We start from the raw sequence: 17,445 nt of genomic DNA on the forward strand, positions 1-17,445 counted from the left end.
GTATTGACATAGTGCCAAGGACTTTGGAATCTTTTGTAATTTCTTGCACGTATTAAAAGGTACATTTTAGTTGATGGTAGGCATTGTTCCTCATTTCATAAGTGCAAACACTGAGGTATAAGGAGACTTGCTCAGTGAAAGGGCATGCTTTGGGCCGAGTCAGTCATGGAATTAAAACCAGGACTCCAAGATACCCTAAACTTTTGTTTCTGTCCGAGCTCCTAGGGATAGGATCTAAATCTTATTCATCTTTGCAGCCTCTGAGACTTGTCCAGTGCTAGTACACTGGGCAGATAAGCCGTTGACCAGCTGCTACTCAATCAATTCTGATTCATGGTGACCCCACATGTGTCAGAGTAGAAGTGTGCTCCATAGCGTTTCAATGGTTGATTTTTCAGAAGTAGACAGCTAGGCCTTTCTTCCAAGGCACCTCAGGGTGGACACGAATCACCAACCTTTCAGTTAGCAACCAAGTGCCTAACTGTTTCCACCACCCAGGGACTCCCACAGTAGGCGAGTGGGGGAGTAGAAGAACATGGACTTGTTATGTACCAGAGCTGCTGCTGAAGTCCAACTTTGCTACTTCCTGGCTATATGATCCCTGTCAATTTATTTAATGCCTCTGAGCCTTCATTTGGGTATTAATGTTTCCTCAGTACTAATAAGCAAGAAATTCTGATTCTCAAACCATAAGAAACCCATTGCTGCCAAGTCAATTCCAACATAAGAAGTGGAGCAAATTCTGAGGTCAGAATTGGAATTTAGAGGCTTGGTCATTTAGAAAGAACCAGAGTTAGTCTTGGCCAACTTGAGCAATGCCATCTTGTGACCATTTTTGTGACCAACCAATACGGTGGCCCAGAGCTCCCCTTTTTTCTCAAGTATCTGGTCTTTAAGAAATTCACTAGGTGTTTGAAGGTGCACCCCTGGGTGCTTTGTGTAGTGAACTAAAACCAGAGGCAACTACATGAGTCAACGATGTGTCTGCATTGCCCTCCCTCTCCCTCCCGTCCACCCCTGGACATACAGCCCAGCCCCTCTTCTCTCAATTAGGAGATGGTCTTTGCTGCAGAGAGAAACCTGTGTAACTCTTCAGCAAAATACAGCTGCCACTAAGCCTTTTCCTTCCACAGATGGTGGAAATAAAGCAGTTCAGCATTCCCTGTGGCAAGGAGATGGATGCCTTCTGCAGTTTTCAAGCCATTCATCATTTTTGGGAGGGTGAACACAAGCATCAGTCAAATGTCACATTAGATTTGCTTGTAAGAACTCCCACCAAGCAAGTCATCCGAAAGCATGTTTGGGGGTCATTATTATCTAGAGAGGAACCAGAGAAATCACCTCCCCTCCCCCATCTCCCACAAACATGTCTCTTAGTTTGTGTAGTGAAAGAAATAGTGGAGTGCCCAAGTATCAGAGGGAATGAAGAATTTATGGAGGTTTTAGGAAAACACTTAAGCACTGTGAGCTGGGATTTTAAAGTAACGAGGCTGACTTTTTAACAAGCGTAGAAAAGCTTAAAAGCCAGAATTAGTGTTGCCCTTTAGGGCAGTCACCCTGGAAAGCTGTGCGCTGATTCCAACAATGTTGCCATAGAAAGTTCTTCTTTGGAATTGCCTTCAAAGGCTTTTTAAAGAATTTCCTCCAGAGTGGCAAATCTTCATCCTTTGACCATGGATCAGAGTTTTAGCAAGAGCCAAACTGTCATTTGGAAAGGAGCAAAGTTGGGGGTTCAGGTGGAGAATCAGTAAGGTAACATTTTTGATCAAAAGCACAGCTTGACCATGAACTAAGGAGACAGATATTCAGCATGATTCATAGGCTATCCCAAAATATTTTCAAAGGATGAATAAGATTTGGGAAATGATGGCCCATGGTCATAAGACAGAAGGAGGCCTCCACAAGAGGAGACTGGAGGAAAAACTTTCAGGGCTAAATGTGGGCACTAACCTACCTTTTCTCATTCCCCTAAGACTCAACGCCTTTCCCTATCTCTGAACTGCTTCCCCTCCTCTCTTACTCATCCAACTTGTACTATTTTTAGAACTGGAGATCTCATTTGTATCCTAGTTCTTCTCTCTTTTACAACCTCATCTAACAAGCTTAAACCCAAAAACCAAACCCATTGCTGTTGAGTCAGTTCCAACTCATAGCAACCCTATAGGACAGAGTAGAACTTCCCTTTAGGATTCCCAAGGCTGTAAATCTTTATGGAAGCAGACTGCCACATCTTTCTTCCATGGAGTGGCTGGTAGGTTCAAACCGCTGACTTTTCATTTAGCAGCTTAGCACTTAACCACTGGGGCTTCTTTAAAAATATGGAATGCTTCATGAATTTGAATGTCATCCTTGCCCAGGGGCTGTGCTAATCTTCTCTGTGTTGTTCCAATTTTAGTGTATGTGCTGCTGAAGCAAGCACATGTATTAAATGTGCTCTGAGTCCCTGGGTGGTGCCAGTGGTTAGTGCACTTGGCTGCTAGATGAAAGGTTGGAGGTTTGAGTCTACCCAGAGATGCCTCAGAAGAAAGCCCTGGTGATCTACTTCCAAAAAATCAGCCACTGAAAACCCCGTGGAGCACAGTTCCACACTGACACACATGGGGTCACCATGAGTTGGAATCAACTTGATGGCAACTGCACACAGCATATGATGGCCTGACAAATCTCACCATAGCACCCTCCAGAGGAGGAGACCCGGTGCAGAATTTTGAAGGAAGTAGGAAGATTGGGAGGCTAATTCCTCGGGAACATGCTCCCAACCAGTAGTACTTCTTTCTTGCACTTTTACTTGCTTATTACCTTGAAAAGCATGTTTCAAAGTCACTCATCTGTTTTATATACTTTTTAAACTTTTATTTGTACCAAAATGGTACATACTCATAGTTAAAAATAGTCAAATCATACTAAAAATATTATTACAAAAAAAAGCAGTCTCCTGCCACACCCCTCCCCCTCCCTAGCCCCCATTCACTGGAACTAGCCACTTCCAGCCCGTAACTGTTGGTTCTTTCTGGATACCCTTAGGATCTTCTCCTTATCCCTGGTGTTCTGGAGGTTCAAGATGACAGGACTTGTGTGTGTGCGCGCGTGCGCGTGTGTGTGTGGCTGTGTATGGATTCATTGTGCATAGCACTTTATGAGCCCTTCCTGTCAAGAGACTCTGGCTTTTGGTTCTGAGAAAATTTCCATTAATTATTTAATAATTTTCTCCCCATCCAGTTTCACATTTATTTTGTGAAAACTCCTGTTATTTAGATCCAAATTTGGATCTTTTCTTTCCCAAGTTTTCTCTTTGCCATTATGATGTGCTTACTAAGGGATTTTTCTCAATTTTATATTCCAACCTTCTATTGCATCTTTTTCCTACTATCACATTTTTGATTCCAAGAGTTTTTTTTTAAACTTTCCGAGTGTTCCTTTTTAATAGTTATCTATTCTTTTTTATGAGTATAATATATCCTCTTATCTCTCATCCTCTCCTCTGTTCCCTGAATTGTCTTTCTCTGGTTCATTTTTTTTTCTTCTGTTGCTCTTTTGGCATCTACAATTCATTTTGGAAGCTTTGTCAGTGGATCTTGTTGATGGGTTGGTGGGTTTCTCTGCAAAAGGTCAAGTCCTCAGCCCTCATTTTCATTAGGGAATCTCCAGAAGCCAGAATCTGGATATTTTCTCTCTAGATCTATTCAGATTATCTAGAGAAGAATCTAGACTTCTTCTGCTGGTGTAGGAATGAGGGTGGGATGAGGAAGGGAGGGGAGTTGCAGCATGGCCACTAGCATTCTGGAAGCAGGAAAGAGAAAGGAAGGAGGCTGAGGGTCCCCAGGTTCAGTGTTTAATTATGCTTGATTTACTCAAGAGTAGACCTTCTTTAGTTGAATTTCTCTGGAGAACAAGCCTCTACTCCTCTACAGAGAGGAATGCTGTGGAGAGGAAGTACTTGGGGGGTACAACGGCTCTGTCTTTATTTAGGCTTTCAAACAATCTTTGTTTTCAGCTCTGCACCTTTCCTTTTTGCCTTTGGTGGTACCTAGTGTCTGCAGTAGCTAAGTCTCTTGGGTTTTGTAGGCACATTGGCTGGTGTCTCGTTGTTTCCCCTAGACCCATGGGTGTTTAAGGTTCAGCTTCCTCAGCTCTGCCAAGTTAGTTACCCATCCTTGGTCTACTTTTCATCTTGCAGAAGATTTTGAGATCTCATGTCCACTGTTGTCTACTCAAGAGTAGACCTTCTTTAGTTGAATTTCTCTGGAGAACAAGCCTCTACTCCTCTACAGAGAGGAATGCTGTGGAGAGGAAGTACTTGGGGGGTACAACGGCTCTGTCTTTATTTAGGCTTTCAAACAATCTTTGTTTTCAGCTCTGCACCTTTCCTTTTTGCCTTTGGTGGTACCTAGTGTCTGCAGTAGCTAAGTCTCTTGGGTTTTGTAGGCACATTGGCTGGTGTCTCGTTGTTTCCCCTAGACCCATGGGTGTTTAAGGTTCAGCTTCCTCAGCTCTGCCAAGTTAGTTACCCATCCTTGGTCTACTTTTCATCTTGCAGAAGATTTTGAGATCTCATGTCCACTGTTGTCTACTCAAGAGTAGACCTTCTTTAGTTGAATTTCTCTGGAGAACAAGCCTCTACTCCTCTACAGAGAGGAATGCTGTGGAGAGGAAGTACTTGGGGGGTACAACGGCTCTGTCTTTATTTAGGCTTTCAAACAATCTTTGTTTTCAGCTCTGCACCTTTTCTTTTTGCCTTTGGTGGTACCTAGTGTCTGCAGTAGCTAAGTCTCTTGGGTTTTGTAGGCACATTGGCTGGTGTCTCGTTGTTTCCCCTAGACCCATGGGTGTTTAAGGTTCAGCTTCCTCAGCTCTGCCAAGTTAGTTACCCATCCTTGGTCTACTTTTCATCTTGCAGAAGATTTTGAGATCTCATGTCCACTGTTGTCTTTCTCCAACTATCTTTGTCATTGTGGGTTATATCTTATTTGCATTTCTTTATTGTCATTTTGATTGGATTTGGGGAGAAAAGGGAGATCATCGTGATTTAGTGCAACTCTACGGTATATACTTCCCAAGAGCAAAGAATTCTTTCAAGAAGAATTAACTTATTTTATCCCTTTTAATTGAAATATCCTTTGTTTTTTTCCCCCTGGCTCCCCTTGAGGAGGATTCCCACATCCATTGAGATCCTCTAAGACAGAACCAGAAAGAAAAATTTGGAGTATATTAGTATATTAGCTTAACTCTTCTCTGAGGCCTGCCTCTGGGACTTTGGAAAGGTGAAATCTTTAAAAAATTTTTTCTCAAAAAATTTTTATGCATCATTTCTGAGCTATGCACTTTTTTCATTTATATCTTTTGATCCTTTTTAAATATTATTTGATTCCATCTATGGTACTTCTAAATAGGTGAATGGTTAAGTCTGCTGAGTCCGGCATATCAGGAGCTAGGCAGGGAAGAAGTCTGGAGGTAGGGGGTAACAGGTAAGCATAAGTAAGTATCAGACTTAGTGGTAGCAAGGTTTGATAACAGGACTTTCCAGGGTGACTTCCAGAAAATTCTCCATAAGTTCCAAAGCCATCCACCAGGGCAAATGCAAAGTCAGGCACAGGGGCTTAGTTAGATAAGAAGAACTTCAAGAAGGTCTCACTGAGGAAGTGACATTTGAATTGAGACTTTACAGAAGGCCCAAACACCTTGAATTTCTTGGAACAACTTGGTATGATCAGGGAACAACAACAACAAAAGGCCAGTGTGGCTGAAACACTGTGAATAGGGAGAGAGTTTTAAGATGAGATGAGAGAGGTCAGCAGGGGCCAGATTACGCAGGGTCTTGTAGGGCTTGATAAGGAATTCAGCTTGTGTTTTACATGGACTGGGAAGCCATTGGAGGATTTCAAGCAAGAAAGTGATTGATTTGATCACTTCAGTAGAGATGGTCTGTAGCAAGGTAATACTAGAAGCAGAGAGACCAAGATAGGAAGCTATTCATATAATCCAGGTGAGAGATGATGGTGATTTGGAATTAGCAAATGATAAGGGAGAGAGATGTCACCTTGAAGACTAAGGTGCGCCTGACCCAAGCCATGGTGTTTTCAGTTGCCTGTATGCATGCGAAAGCTGGGTGATGACTAAGGAAGACCGAAGAAGAATTGACGCCTTTGAATTGTGGTGTTGGCGAAGAATATTAAATATACTGTGGACTGCCAAAAGAACAGACAAACCTGTCTCAGAAGAAGTACAACCAGAGTACTCCTCAGAAGCAAGGATGGCAAGATTACGTCTCACACACTTTGGACATGTTTTCAGGAGGCATCAGTCCCCAGAGAAGGACATCATGCTTGGTAAAGTAGAGGGTCAGCAAAACAGAGGAATACCCTCAACAAGATGGATTGACACAGTGGCTGCAACAGTGGGCTCAAACGTAACAGTGATTGTGAGGATGGCACAGGACCGAGCAGTGTTTCGTTCTGTTGTGCATAGGGTCGCTATGAGTTGAAACCAACTTGACACCACCTAACAACAACAGCAACAGGGGAGATAGCCACCACCCATCTGTAGGTTTGTCATACTGTTGTGGCTTGCATGTTGCTATGATGCTGGAAGCTATGCCACTAGTATCTCAAATACCAGCAGGGTGACCCATGGTAGACAGGTTTCTGCAGAGTTTCCAGGCTAAGACAGACTAGGAAGAAAGGTCTGACAATCTACTTCTGAAAATTAGCCATTGAAAACCCCATGAATCACACCAGATTATTGTCTGATGTAGTGCTGGAAGATGAGCCCCCTGGATTGGAAGGCACTCAAAATACACAGTGAACTCGAGCATACTAATGATTGTGAAGATGGTTTAGGGCCTGGCAACATTTTGTTCTGTTGTACATGGGGTCACTATGAGTTGGAGCTGACTCGTTGGCACCTGTCAGGGATTGAGTTGTGTCCCCCAAAAATATCCGTCAACTTGGCTAGGTCATGATTCCCAGTATTGTATGATTGTCTACCATTTTGTCATCTGATGTGATTTCCCTATGTGTCATAAACCCTATCACAGTGATGTAATGAGAAGGATTATGAGAAGGATTAGTGGCAGTTATATTGATGAGATCTCCAAGATTAGATAGTGTGTCTTAAGCCAGTCTCTTTTGAGATATAAAAGAGAGAAGCGAGCAGAGAGACATGGGGACCTCATACCGCCAAGAAAGCAGTGTTGGGAGCAGAGCACATCCTTTGGACCTGAGGTTCCTGTGTTGAGATGCTCCCAGCCAAGGGAAGACTTATGACAAGGACCTTCCTCCAGAGCCAACAGAGAGAGAAGGCCTTCCCCTGGAGCCAGTGCCCTGAATTCGGACTTCTAGCCTACTAGACAGTCAGAGAATAAACTTCTCTTTGTTAAAGCCATCCACTTGTGGTATTTCTGTTATAGCAGCACTAGATGACCAAGACAGCACCTAACAACAGCAACCACAGGGGAGAAGGAGAGAAATAAGAGTTGTGCTGTGCTATGATGGTAGAACCCATAGGACAAGTTAGTGGATTGCATATGAGGGGTAAAGTCTGGTGTAATCCTACATCTGTTTGGAAGACTTTTGAATGGTTCCCAAATTACTAGAATATTAAACTTCTGAAACCTCTAGAATTAGAAAAGTACCTCCTGTGATTGATGTAAAAGGAATTTCCTGACAGTAGGAACAGATAGAGAAACTTATTTCATGGTGATCTCAACCAACCAGTCTCATGGCTTCAAATACTATCTATATGCTAATGACTCTCACATTTATATCTTCAACTCTTACCTTTTCCCTGAACTTCAGACTCACATACCCAGCTGCTCACTTCCCACTGAAATGTGACATATTTGAAACTAAACTGATCTTTTCACCAACCTGAAGCCCCTGTAGTCTTTACCATCCCAGTTAGGGCAGCTCCATCTTTTCAGTTGCGTAAGCAAAATCCTTGGAGTCATCCTGACTTTCTCTCTCTCTCTCTCTCATGCACTATGTACAGTCCTTTGGGAATCCTGTTGGTTCTACATTCAAAATACATTCATAACTGATCACTCCCCACTACCCTCCACTGCCACCACACTTGTCTGTGCCGCCATTATCTCTCATCTGGATTACTGCAAAAGACTGCTAATTACCCTCGCCACTTCTGCCTTGCCCCTACATTCTTTTCTCAGTGTATTAGCTAGAGTGATCTGTAGAAGATATAAGGAAGGTCTCATAACTTCTCTATACAATGTGCTCCAGTGGCTCTTTGTTTTCCTTAAAGTAACGGCCAGAGGCCCTACATAATCTTGTTCTCTGACCTCAGCTCCTGCTGGGAGTATTAGGAACTACTTTTCTTCCAGGTTCCACGCTAAAAGAAAGTTTCTTACAAAACATATTTAATTCATTCAGTTTTAGTTCTTCCCCCAAACACACGCAAATAAAAGAAATAATGATCCTGCATTTTAGCTACAAATATTTCCCATAAACAGAGCATGTCCTTTAAAGGCGTTCAAATGACAAATGAGCCAAAATTCAAAGGGTAACCATGGTAAGGGGCAGCATATTGAACTTGTATCCCAGAACACTTGGCCAAAGAAAACGTACACAAAATAATTACAGAATTTCCTTTTCCCTCTTCTGATCACTGTTTATTCCAATTTGTTTAGACTGATGAGTCCATGTGACTCCATCTTGTAACATTTCATTTATCGCTGCTAATATTTATTAGTTTCTAAATATGAGCCATTGTTTTCTTAGTACTTTGAAAAAAAAAGAGAACAGTATTTCAACTGATTAAGAGTATGTTGTTTTCCTACATTTGTTATCACTATTTTTTCTTATAATTAATTATCCTCCATTCATTCCTTAACTAGTAACTTGTGCACCTCACTTGCTGGTTGGAGGGGTATCATCTTGAGTTGGAGAGCCTGAGAGAATGGCAATAGTACCACCTATTGCCATTGTAAACTAATGGTATTAGTTTAGCAGTCTATAGCTAGCCTTAAAAATTGGCAGCTTGGCAGCATGTCTGCATCCCACTTTGAAAAGTGGCATCTGGGGTCTTAAACGCTAGCAAGCAGCCATCTAGGATGCACCAATTGGTCTCAACCCACCTGGATCAAAGGAGAATGAAGGACACCAAGGACACAGGTGATTACGAGCCCAAGAGACAGAAAGGGCCACATGAACCAGCGACTACATCATCCTGAGACCAGAAGAACTAGATGGTGCCCGGCTACAACCGATGACTGCCCTGACAGGGAACACAACAGAGAACCCCTGAGGGAACAGGAGAGCAGTGGAATGCAGACCCCAAATTCTCATAAGACCAGACTTAATGGTCTGACTGAGACTGGAAGGACCTTGGTGGTCATGGCCCCCAGACCTTCTTTCGGCCCAGGACAGGAACCATTCCCGAAGCCAACTCTTCAGACATGGATTGGACTGGACAATGTGTTGGAGAGGGATGCTGGTGAGGAGTGAGCTTCTTGGATCAGGTGGACACTTGAGACTATGTTGGCATCTCCTGCCTGGAGGGGAGATGAGAGGGTGGAGGGGGTTAGAAGCTGGTGAAATGGACACGAAAAGAGAGAGAGGAGGGAGAGAGCAGGCTGTCTCATTAGGGGGAGAGTAATTGGGAGTGTGTAGCAAGGTGTATATGGGTTTTTGTGTGAGAGACTGACTTGATTTGTAAACTTTCACTTAAGGCACAATAAAAATTATTTTAAAAAAATTGGCAGAATGTGGTCAAATTCAGAATAGGTCGCATTGAGGTTATACTAAGACATATTTTCTTTTGGATCGTTTAACAATCGTGTTGAAATTATTGTGTCTTAATGGCCAAACTCCATTATGTTTAAGGATGAATTTAAGCCAGTATCTATAATTAGGAAATAGTAGTCAAGCAAATTCCTTATTTTTGACCTGTAGTTTTATGCTATGGGTAATAGTTTGTTTTCAAAATGAAAATAGACTTAATTTTTTCTGATTATGAACTTAAAACAGTAATATTGATACCAAAACAAACAAACCCATTGCTGTCAAGTTGATTCCGACTCATAGCGACCCTATAGGACACAGTAGAACTGCCCCATAGTGTTTCTAAGGAGTAGCTGGCAGATTTGAATTGCCGACCTTTTGGTTAGCATCTGTAGCTCTTAACCTCTGCACCACCAGGGCTCCTATAATGATACAGAAGAGGCTAAAAGAAGAAAGCAAAAATCACAATCTCTCATCCCAGAGATACCTGCTCTTAATACTTAAGTGTATTGCTTGCTAGACTTTTTTTCTGTGTCTTTTTATGTAAATATAAACCTAAAGAAAAGTGGAATCATAGCTCTACATACCATTTTGTAACCTCCTTTCCACTCAACAGCATATCATGAACATTTTTCCATGACAGTCAATATGGATCTAAATAATCCCTTTTAATGGCAAGAAGATAAATGATAAAATTGCCTTTTATTTTAACTATAGATTTTTTATAGATATATTAGTAGACAAAATGAATCTAGGCTTGCCGTAAAGATTTAAAAGCCATGCAATTTAAGAAATATAAGAACGTTTTATTTTACTGTCATACAATATCAACGATATTAAACAAACCAAATCAAAAACCCACTGCCGTCAAGTCGATTCCAACTCATAGTGACCCCATCGGGTTTCCAAGGCTGTAAATCTTTCTGGAAGTAGACTGCCACATCTTTGTGGTTTCAAACCACCGACCTCTCGGTTAGCAGTCAAGCAATTTAACCACTGCACCATCAGGGCTCCTTTATTAAACTAAAACCAAAAAACCAAACCCGCTGGCCATCAAGTCAATTCTGACTAACAGCAACCCTATAGGACAGAGTAGAACTGCCCCATGGAGTTTCCAAGGAGCACCTGGTGGATTTGAACTGCCGACCTTTTGGTTAGCAGACGTAGTGCTTAACCACTATGCCACCAGGGTTTCCTTACTATACTAAAAAAAAAATACTAAAGGGACCTGCAAATAATTCTTAACGAAATATAAAGATGGTCTTAGTTACTGAATAAGTGTCTATTCTGTGGCAACTGCAATCAAAATTTATTGAACAACTACTCAGTGCCAGCACTGCTCTAGATGCTGGGGATACTTTGGTGAATTAGGTGGGTGAGATCCCTGCTCTCAAGGAGTTCACATTTCTAGAAGATAAGAAACTAATAATAAGAAAGTTATCAGCTATCAAAGCAGTACCAGATATTGTTTTTTGTGGTAAAATTTAAGCTGATTCCAGATTGGGTCAAATCATATTTTATAATTATATTTTCAGGTTTGAAGACAGTGAAAAACAAGTAAATTATCATTCATTTTTCTTTGCCCTGAACTGGAGAATAAATCCAATGACCGAATGGGAAACAGTGCTATACAATACAGAGGTAAAATTAATGCCTATTTTAAAAACCAGTTGTGGCTGCCTTCTTTGCATTTTTAACATCCTTTATTTTAAAATTGTTCTTCAACGTAAAATATTAACATCAGTGCTTTTAGAAAGAGTGTATGTGTGGTTCTGGGTATTTGTGCTGAAGGCTAATTCACTTTCCATGCCGAGCAAACATCTGCTCTGTAAGAGCAGGACTTTTCTTATGTAGCTGAATTTTTTTCAACCTTAGTCACATCCAGTTATATGGAAAATAGGTTACAGTTATAAATAGATATAAACACTGTTTTCAGGGGATTCATCATAAGCCACAAGAGCAAATCTCAAATGGTGGATATGTTAAGAATCCCCAGTGTATCTGTGGCCATGTACACAGGTTTGCCATGGGTGAAGCAATATAGAATGGGGAAGCACATTTCACAGTAGAGCTAATGTAGAGTAAAAATTCAGTAGAAGAATGCTTGGTTAGGGGAAACAAAGTTCATGCTATCAGATGGTGCTCTCAACATTGTGGAATTGTCTGAATTCTCTAAGATTTCTTTGGGCCAATTGTCTTTAAGGAGTGGGTGGGTGGGTGGTGGTTTGTTTGTATTTTAACATGCTCCAGAAATTGATTTTCTTGGGAAAGTCCCTTGATAAAGCAAATGTCATGTGGTTGATACTCCCAGAAAGGAGGCATTTATTCCTCTGGGTCTCTGCTGACCAGCTCATTCTGGCCTGAACTGGTCTAGAGCCCCTGGGGAGTTCCCTCAGGCACGCAGCTACTCTGGAGTGTCAGGGGTGGCCTTAGAACTTCCAGATGTTTGGGAGACAGCAGTGGTCTTTGGAGTCAAACAGAACTGGGGTTGAATTCTGGCTTTGCCACTTACTTAGCTAAGTGATTTGGGGTCAGTTATTTAACTTGTTAATTTACAAATTTAATCCTCAGTCAAATCATAATCAAGTATCCTCTCTCAGCAGGTTCTCTGTGCTGGGGTTCAGAGACAAAAGTCATTACTGCTGCCTTTGAGGGGCTCACTGCTCCTGGGGGAATCAGTACACTCTGATTTGAAGTATGGGATGATACTGCCTCCATGGGATGTTGTGGGATGAAGAGGAAGCAGCTTCTAAATCAGGCTGGGGGATCAAAATGTATTCTCAGGGGAGGTAACCCTTGAAATTTCAATGGTGAATAGTAAGATATAGCAAAATAAGGGAGTGGTACGGTACGGAAAAGGTGTTCTCAACAGGGACCCTGGAATATGGGACTGCGTGGACCATACACAGAAAAAGGAATTGATGTGGCTGGAGGAAAAGAAAGAGTGGTGATGAGGCTGGAGATTCCTGCAAGGGTGAGGTCATGAGAGGCACGCTGTTTAAATATTGCCCTGAACTGCCTGGAGAACACTGACAAAGTTTAGGGAAGAGAGTGGCATGATGAGGTGTGCCCGTTAGGGAGCTTCCTTTGACTGAATGATAGGTGGATTGGAGAAGTGGGATGGAGACAGGCATATCCATTAAGAGGTTCTTGGAGTCCCATCATCACCATAATAATATCAAACAGTTAAAGCATTTATTCCTGGGTGGTGCAAACAGTTAATGTGCTTGGCTGCTAGCCAAAAGTTTGGAGGTTCAAGTTTACCCAGAGGCACCTTGGAAGAAAGGCCTGGCGATGTACATCTGAAAAATCAGCCATTGAAAACCCTGTGGAGCACAGTTCTACTCTGACACACATGCGGTCGCCATGAGTTGGGATCAACTCCATGGCAACTGGTGGTGGTAATGTACCAAGCACTGTTCCAAGGCCTCAACATCAGTAGCCCATTTAATCCTCATAGCGGCCCCATGAGGTAGATGCTTTTATTCCCAATTTAGAGATGAGGACACTAGAGAAATAACAAATTTATGGCACGGTCAGAATTTTAGCACAGTTCTGTTTTACTTCAAAGAATAAAAAAGAAAAGATACTGGATTTAATTAACCAAAATCCAAGATACCATCACAGAAACAAATCATCGCTTTCACTTGCCCCGGTAACCTTTTATTTCTTATCCAGGAGAATATTCCATTTTTACCTATATAAAGGAAAATGGTAGGTGGGGTTTTATATTCCACCTTTTCATTTGTTATAGTGTTTTGTGTTGGATGTTATCCATTTGTCCGGTTAGGACTGCTTTCTGCCCCTCTATACTGCTCTGAGGCCCGAGTAGCTGGCTTTTGTGGACTGCATCAATGGCTTCTCTTGCCTCTTGGCCTCCAGTTGGGTTGACCAGCAGGATGCACCAGCAGAGGAGTGGGGGGAGAAAGAAATCATCTCCTTCCCTGCCAGTCAGTGTAAATTGACTCCCTCCCCCTACCAGTGTCCATAGCTCCTGTCTGGAGGCTCTCTGGATACAGCTGTCCTCTCCATATTCTGGTAACTATGCCCTTTCCTTTCAGCCCAGGTAATGGTAAGAGCTCCCTGCTGCTACAAACCCTGGGGGAACTGCAGTATCCCCTGTTTGTTTTCCTGAACACGTACTATAACTTTATAAATAGCATCTTTATTAAACTCTTCTCAGATTACAATTTGCATACATCCTCTATTTCCCATGGAATCCTGAATGATATGCTTTTTTTTTGTCAATTAGCAACGGCCTTTGTTTTTCTGGAAACCCTGCTGGTGTAGTAGTTAAGAGCTAGGGCTGCTAACCAAAAAGGTCAGCAGTTCGAATCCACCAGGCCCTCCTTGGAAACCCTATGAGGCAGTTCTACTCTGTCCTATAGGGTTGCTGTGAGTCGGAACTGACTCGATGGCAATGGTTTTTTTTGTTTTTCTTTTCCTTGCTTTTTACTTCTCTCCTTTTCCATTCTACTCAGTCCACCACCCAAAGGTATTCACTGTTTCTCAGTGTTAAGCATCTGGTGTTAACTTTTTCCCATACTCATAGAATCCTGTACAAAGGTATATTTACCTGTATATTGGGGGTTCCACTATTTATGGTAAAAAATATGATCATACCACATGCATTTATCTACAGCATGCTTTTCTTAATAGAACATCATGAAAAATTCTTCCAGTTTAATGTATATACACCTAAGTCATTCTTGGAAGCTCTGGTGGTGTAGCGGTTAAGTGCTATGGCTGCTAACCAAGAGCGTTGGCAGTTCAAATCCACCAGGCGCTCCTTGGTAACTCTATGGGGCAGTTCTACTCTGTCCTATGGGGTTGCTATGAGTTGGAATTGACTCGATGGCAATGGGTTTGGGGGAAGTCATTCTTTAATTGCTCTGATGTGGATATGTAGTAATTTATTTATCGATTTTTCTATTGGTAGACATTCAGGTTGTTTCTTCATTTTTGTCTTTGAAAAAATGTTGCTGTAAATAATTTTATGATTTAATCTTTCTATGCTTTTTTTCTGTATAAGAAAGATGCTCCAAAGTGGAATTTCTTGTTCAAAGGATATATATATTTTTTAATTCAGTAGTTGCCAATCTCTCTCTCTCTCAAAAAAAGGCTTTTATCCAACCACATCAATTCATCATTGTCTGTGGGCTGGTCCACGAAGGGGCATGATCTTGGTCAAGGTAGCTCCTTGCAGTCCGGACAACTCTGTAGCTGAGGCAATTTCTGAAGGGGCTAACAGCTGAAGGCTTTCTGCCCCCAGCACTCTAAGCAGCTGGGGCACCAAGTCCTTCCCCAAGGGGATTCTGGGCCATACATTCTGGTTGGCAATGTGGTCACAGCCTCCTCCCTACCTCTGTTCCTCAGTCAATGTCTGATCTTTCACCCGTGGCAGAAAAGAGTGGAGAGTGGTTATTGCCAGGAGAGGCCATGGAGAGGTCAGACCAGATGTGTAGATATCTGCGGCCCAGTTGGACAGAGGAAACCTCTCACGTAGAGCTTTGGGGATCACCAACATTGAAGGAGTCTGCCATAGCCAAGGGTCAGGTGTGGGGCCTCAGTGCAAGATCCACCAGGTTGTGAGAACAATACCCCTTTACCCCCCTCCCCAAGTGTGAAGGAATGAGATTAAAGTTCTACTGAGAACAAGGAGTGGCAGGCTGAGCTCCTATGTGGAAGCGTGGCCCAGGTGAAGGCTGGGAGTTGGAAAGCTGCATAATTTCTCCAGTATATGAGCTGGATGAGCAGGCTCTGGCTAAAGTTTCAGAGATGCCTTGGGCAGCTCTCCAGAAGTTACCAGCACCAGTCATCGCTTGGAACCTGGATGTCTTTACTCCTCCTGGGTGAAATGTTGTCCTCATCAGGATCTTTTCTCCCAACTGGGATCTTACTGAGAAATGAAAAAGGACTTCTTGGCCAATGAAGGCTGAGGAGGCCTCAGTACCAGCTTCAACACAAGTTCTGTGTGCATCAGCATTAATGGATAGGGTGGATGTCATGGATGGGGACCTGGGACACCTTCTCGGTCTTAGCCCAACTAACTGCAGTGCATGGGGTGCAGAGGGAAGGGCCAAAACTCAGGAGCAGGACCACCAGCTCCAGCCAAGCAGAGGCTGAGTGGAGGAGTAGTCTGGGATACAAGACATGGGATGGAAAGGTCAGAGCATCAGGGAGTTCCAGCAGGATGTCCCTCTAAACAGGGAACACCGTGAGGGGGAATCCAGAAGTTAGCGACATTCAGCAATCAGAGGGAGCCCGTCAGCAGGCTTGAATCAAGCCTTCAGTTTCTCCAAGCGGACAGAGCAGGATAAATCCCTAGACCAGTATGGTCCTAGCAGGAAGCACATTCAGAGGAGTCATGGACATGGATTTAATGAAGGAACTATTTACAGAGGAGTGGTTAGGGTCAAGGGACCAATCAGGAGATGGAACACACACACAGGGACTTGCAGGAGTGGGAAGCCTTTATATCCCTAGACCCAAAGGGGCAGGAGGGATAGGTCTTATGGAGCCCTGGGAAGCTGGTAGAGGAATGCAGCCCTGTCTGTACTGCCAAACCCTGACCCAGCAAGGAGAGAACAGAGAGGGAGAGTGGAATCAGTACCCTGACCTCTTGCTCCTCCTGCTTTCCCAACTCCTGCCGCTGCTTCCCATTGACTGAAGCCACCCAGAAGCCAGAGAGTAAGGAAGCTTGTGAAGTGATGCAGTCCACAGAGGCATTCCCATGGGGTAGAGACCAGGGAGAGAGGGGTGGAGAATGGATCTTGAGGGGCAAATGGAAGATAACACAGTCTGTTACTAGAACAGACTTGGGCTCAAGGGAGCAAGCCCCACAACCAGGGTATAAGGCCAGATCAAGACTGGCAGCTCCTGGGGCTTGGTTTGCTAGATGCCAGGACTGGTCTGCCTGCTCAGATGTGATTCCCCACCATGTGATGGTCAGGTGGCCTCAGCTAAAAGGAGGGAGGTCCAACAACAACAACAACAAAAATGAAAAAGGGGACTAGGGCTGTAGCTAGTTTAACTTACTAATCCTGCTGCCCTTTTGTGAGAGAGAGTTTTCCTAAGTGGATGGAAGTAGGCAGACTATCACCCATTGTGACTGTTGGCTGTGTCCTGAAGCAGGGATTCTTTGGGGGCTACCCTGGCTGCCTCTGGCCTGGCCCCACTGCAGCCTAGGTGAGCCATCCAGGCTGTAATTTCACTCTCACTCCATCATGTGACTATGGTCTCAGCATGTTGCCCTGGTACTGTCACATCCTTTAGACCCCATTTCCATTCTATTGTGTTTGCTCACAGATGGTAGCTGTAAAACTGGCAAAATAGGTCCTGCTGTTTAGAGCCTGTCTGGTTAATCTCAGAAGCCACATTTGGAAAATAACATGAAATCAGTTCTCATATAAACTTTATAACTTACACTGTGTGACTGATAGTCTTATCTTTTGACGTTTCTGAGAAAAAATGGATGTAGCTTCCTTTTATGAGCACTGTAACTGCAGAAGCATTAGCAATCAGCTCAAAAGCTCTCTCTTGTCATGATGGGATGATATATCGCCTTGGCAGTGGGAAGTAGGGGCTGTTGGGTATACTTTGGGATACATTTGGACACCCTACTTTTTGAGGATGACCTTTTAGCATTTAAATGACAGGATGCCCTGTGACGTTTTATTGTCCCTTTAACCTTGTGAGAATAAGTATCATTCTC

At 43.0% G+C, this 17,445-nt stretch overlaps 1 protein-coding gene and 1 non-coding gene across 2 annotated transcripts in view; one reads left to right on the forward strand and one right to left on the reverse strand.

Moving 5' to 3' along the window:
- The window catches only part of EFHC2 (EF-hand domain containing 2), a 230,156-nt gene that overhangs the window by 205,809 nt on the left and 6,902 nt on the right, over positions 1 to 17,445 (forward strand). Inside the window, exon 14 of the mRNA XM_049871277.1 lies at positions 11,267 to 11,372. Coding sequence (XP_049727234.1) covers positions 11,267 to 11,372 — 106 coding nt within the window. The remainder of the gene's footprint in view (positions 1 to 11,266; positions 11,373 to 17,445) is intronic.
- On the reverse strand, positions 2,313 to 2,419 carry LOC126069800 (U6 spliceosomal RNA). The gene has a single exon (XR_007516068.1). It is a non-coding gene; the product is annotated as a U6 spliceosomal RNA (small nuclear RNA).

This window comes from Elephas maximus, chromosome X, assembly GCF_024166365.1.
Source record: "Elephas maximus indicus isolate mEleMax1 chromosome X, mEleMax1 primary haplotype, whole genome shotgun sequence".
In the NCBI taxonomy this organism is placed as follows: domain Eukaryota; kingdom Metazoa; phylum Chordata; class Mammalia; order Proboscidea; family Elephantidae; genus Elephas; species Elephas maximus.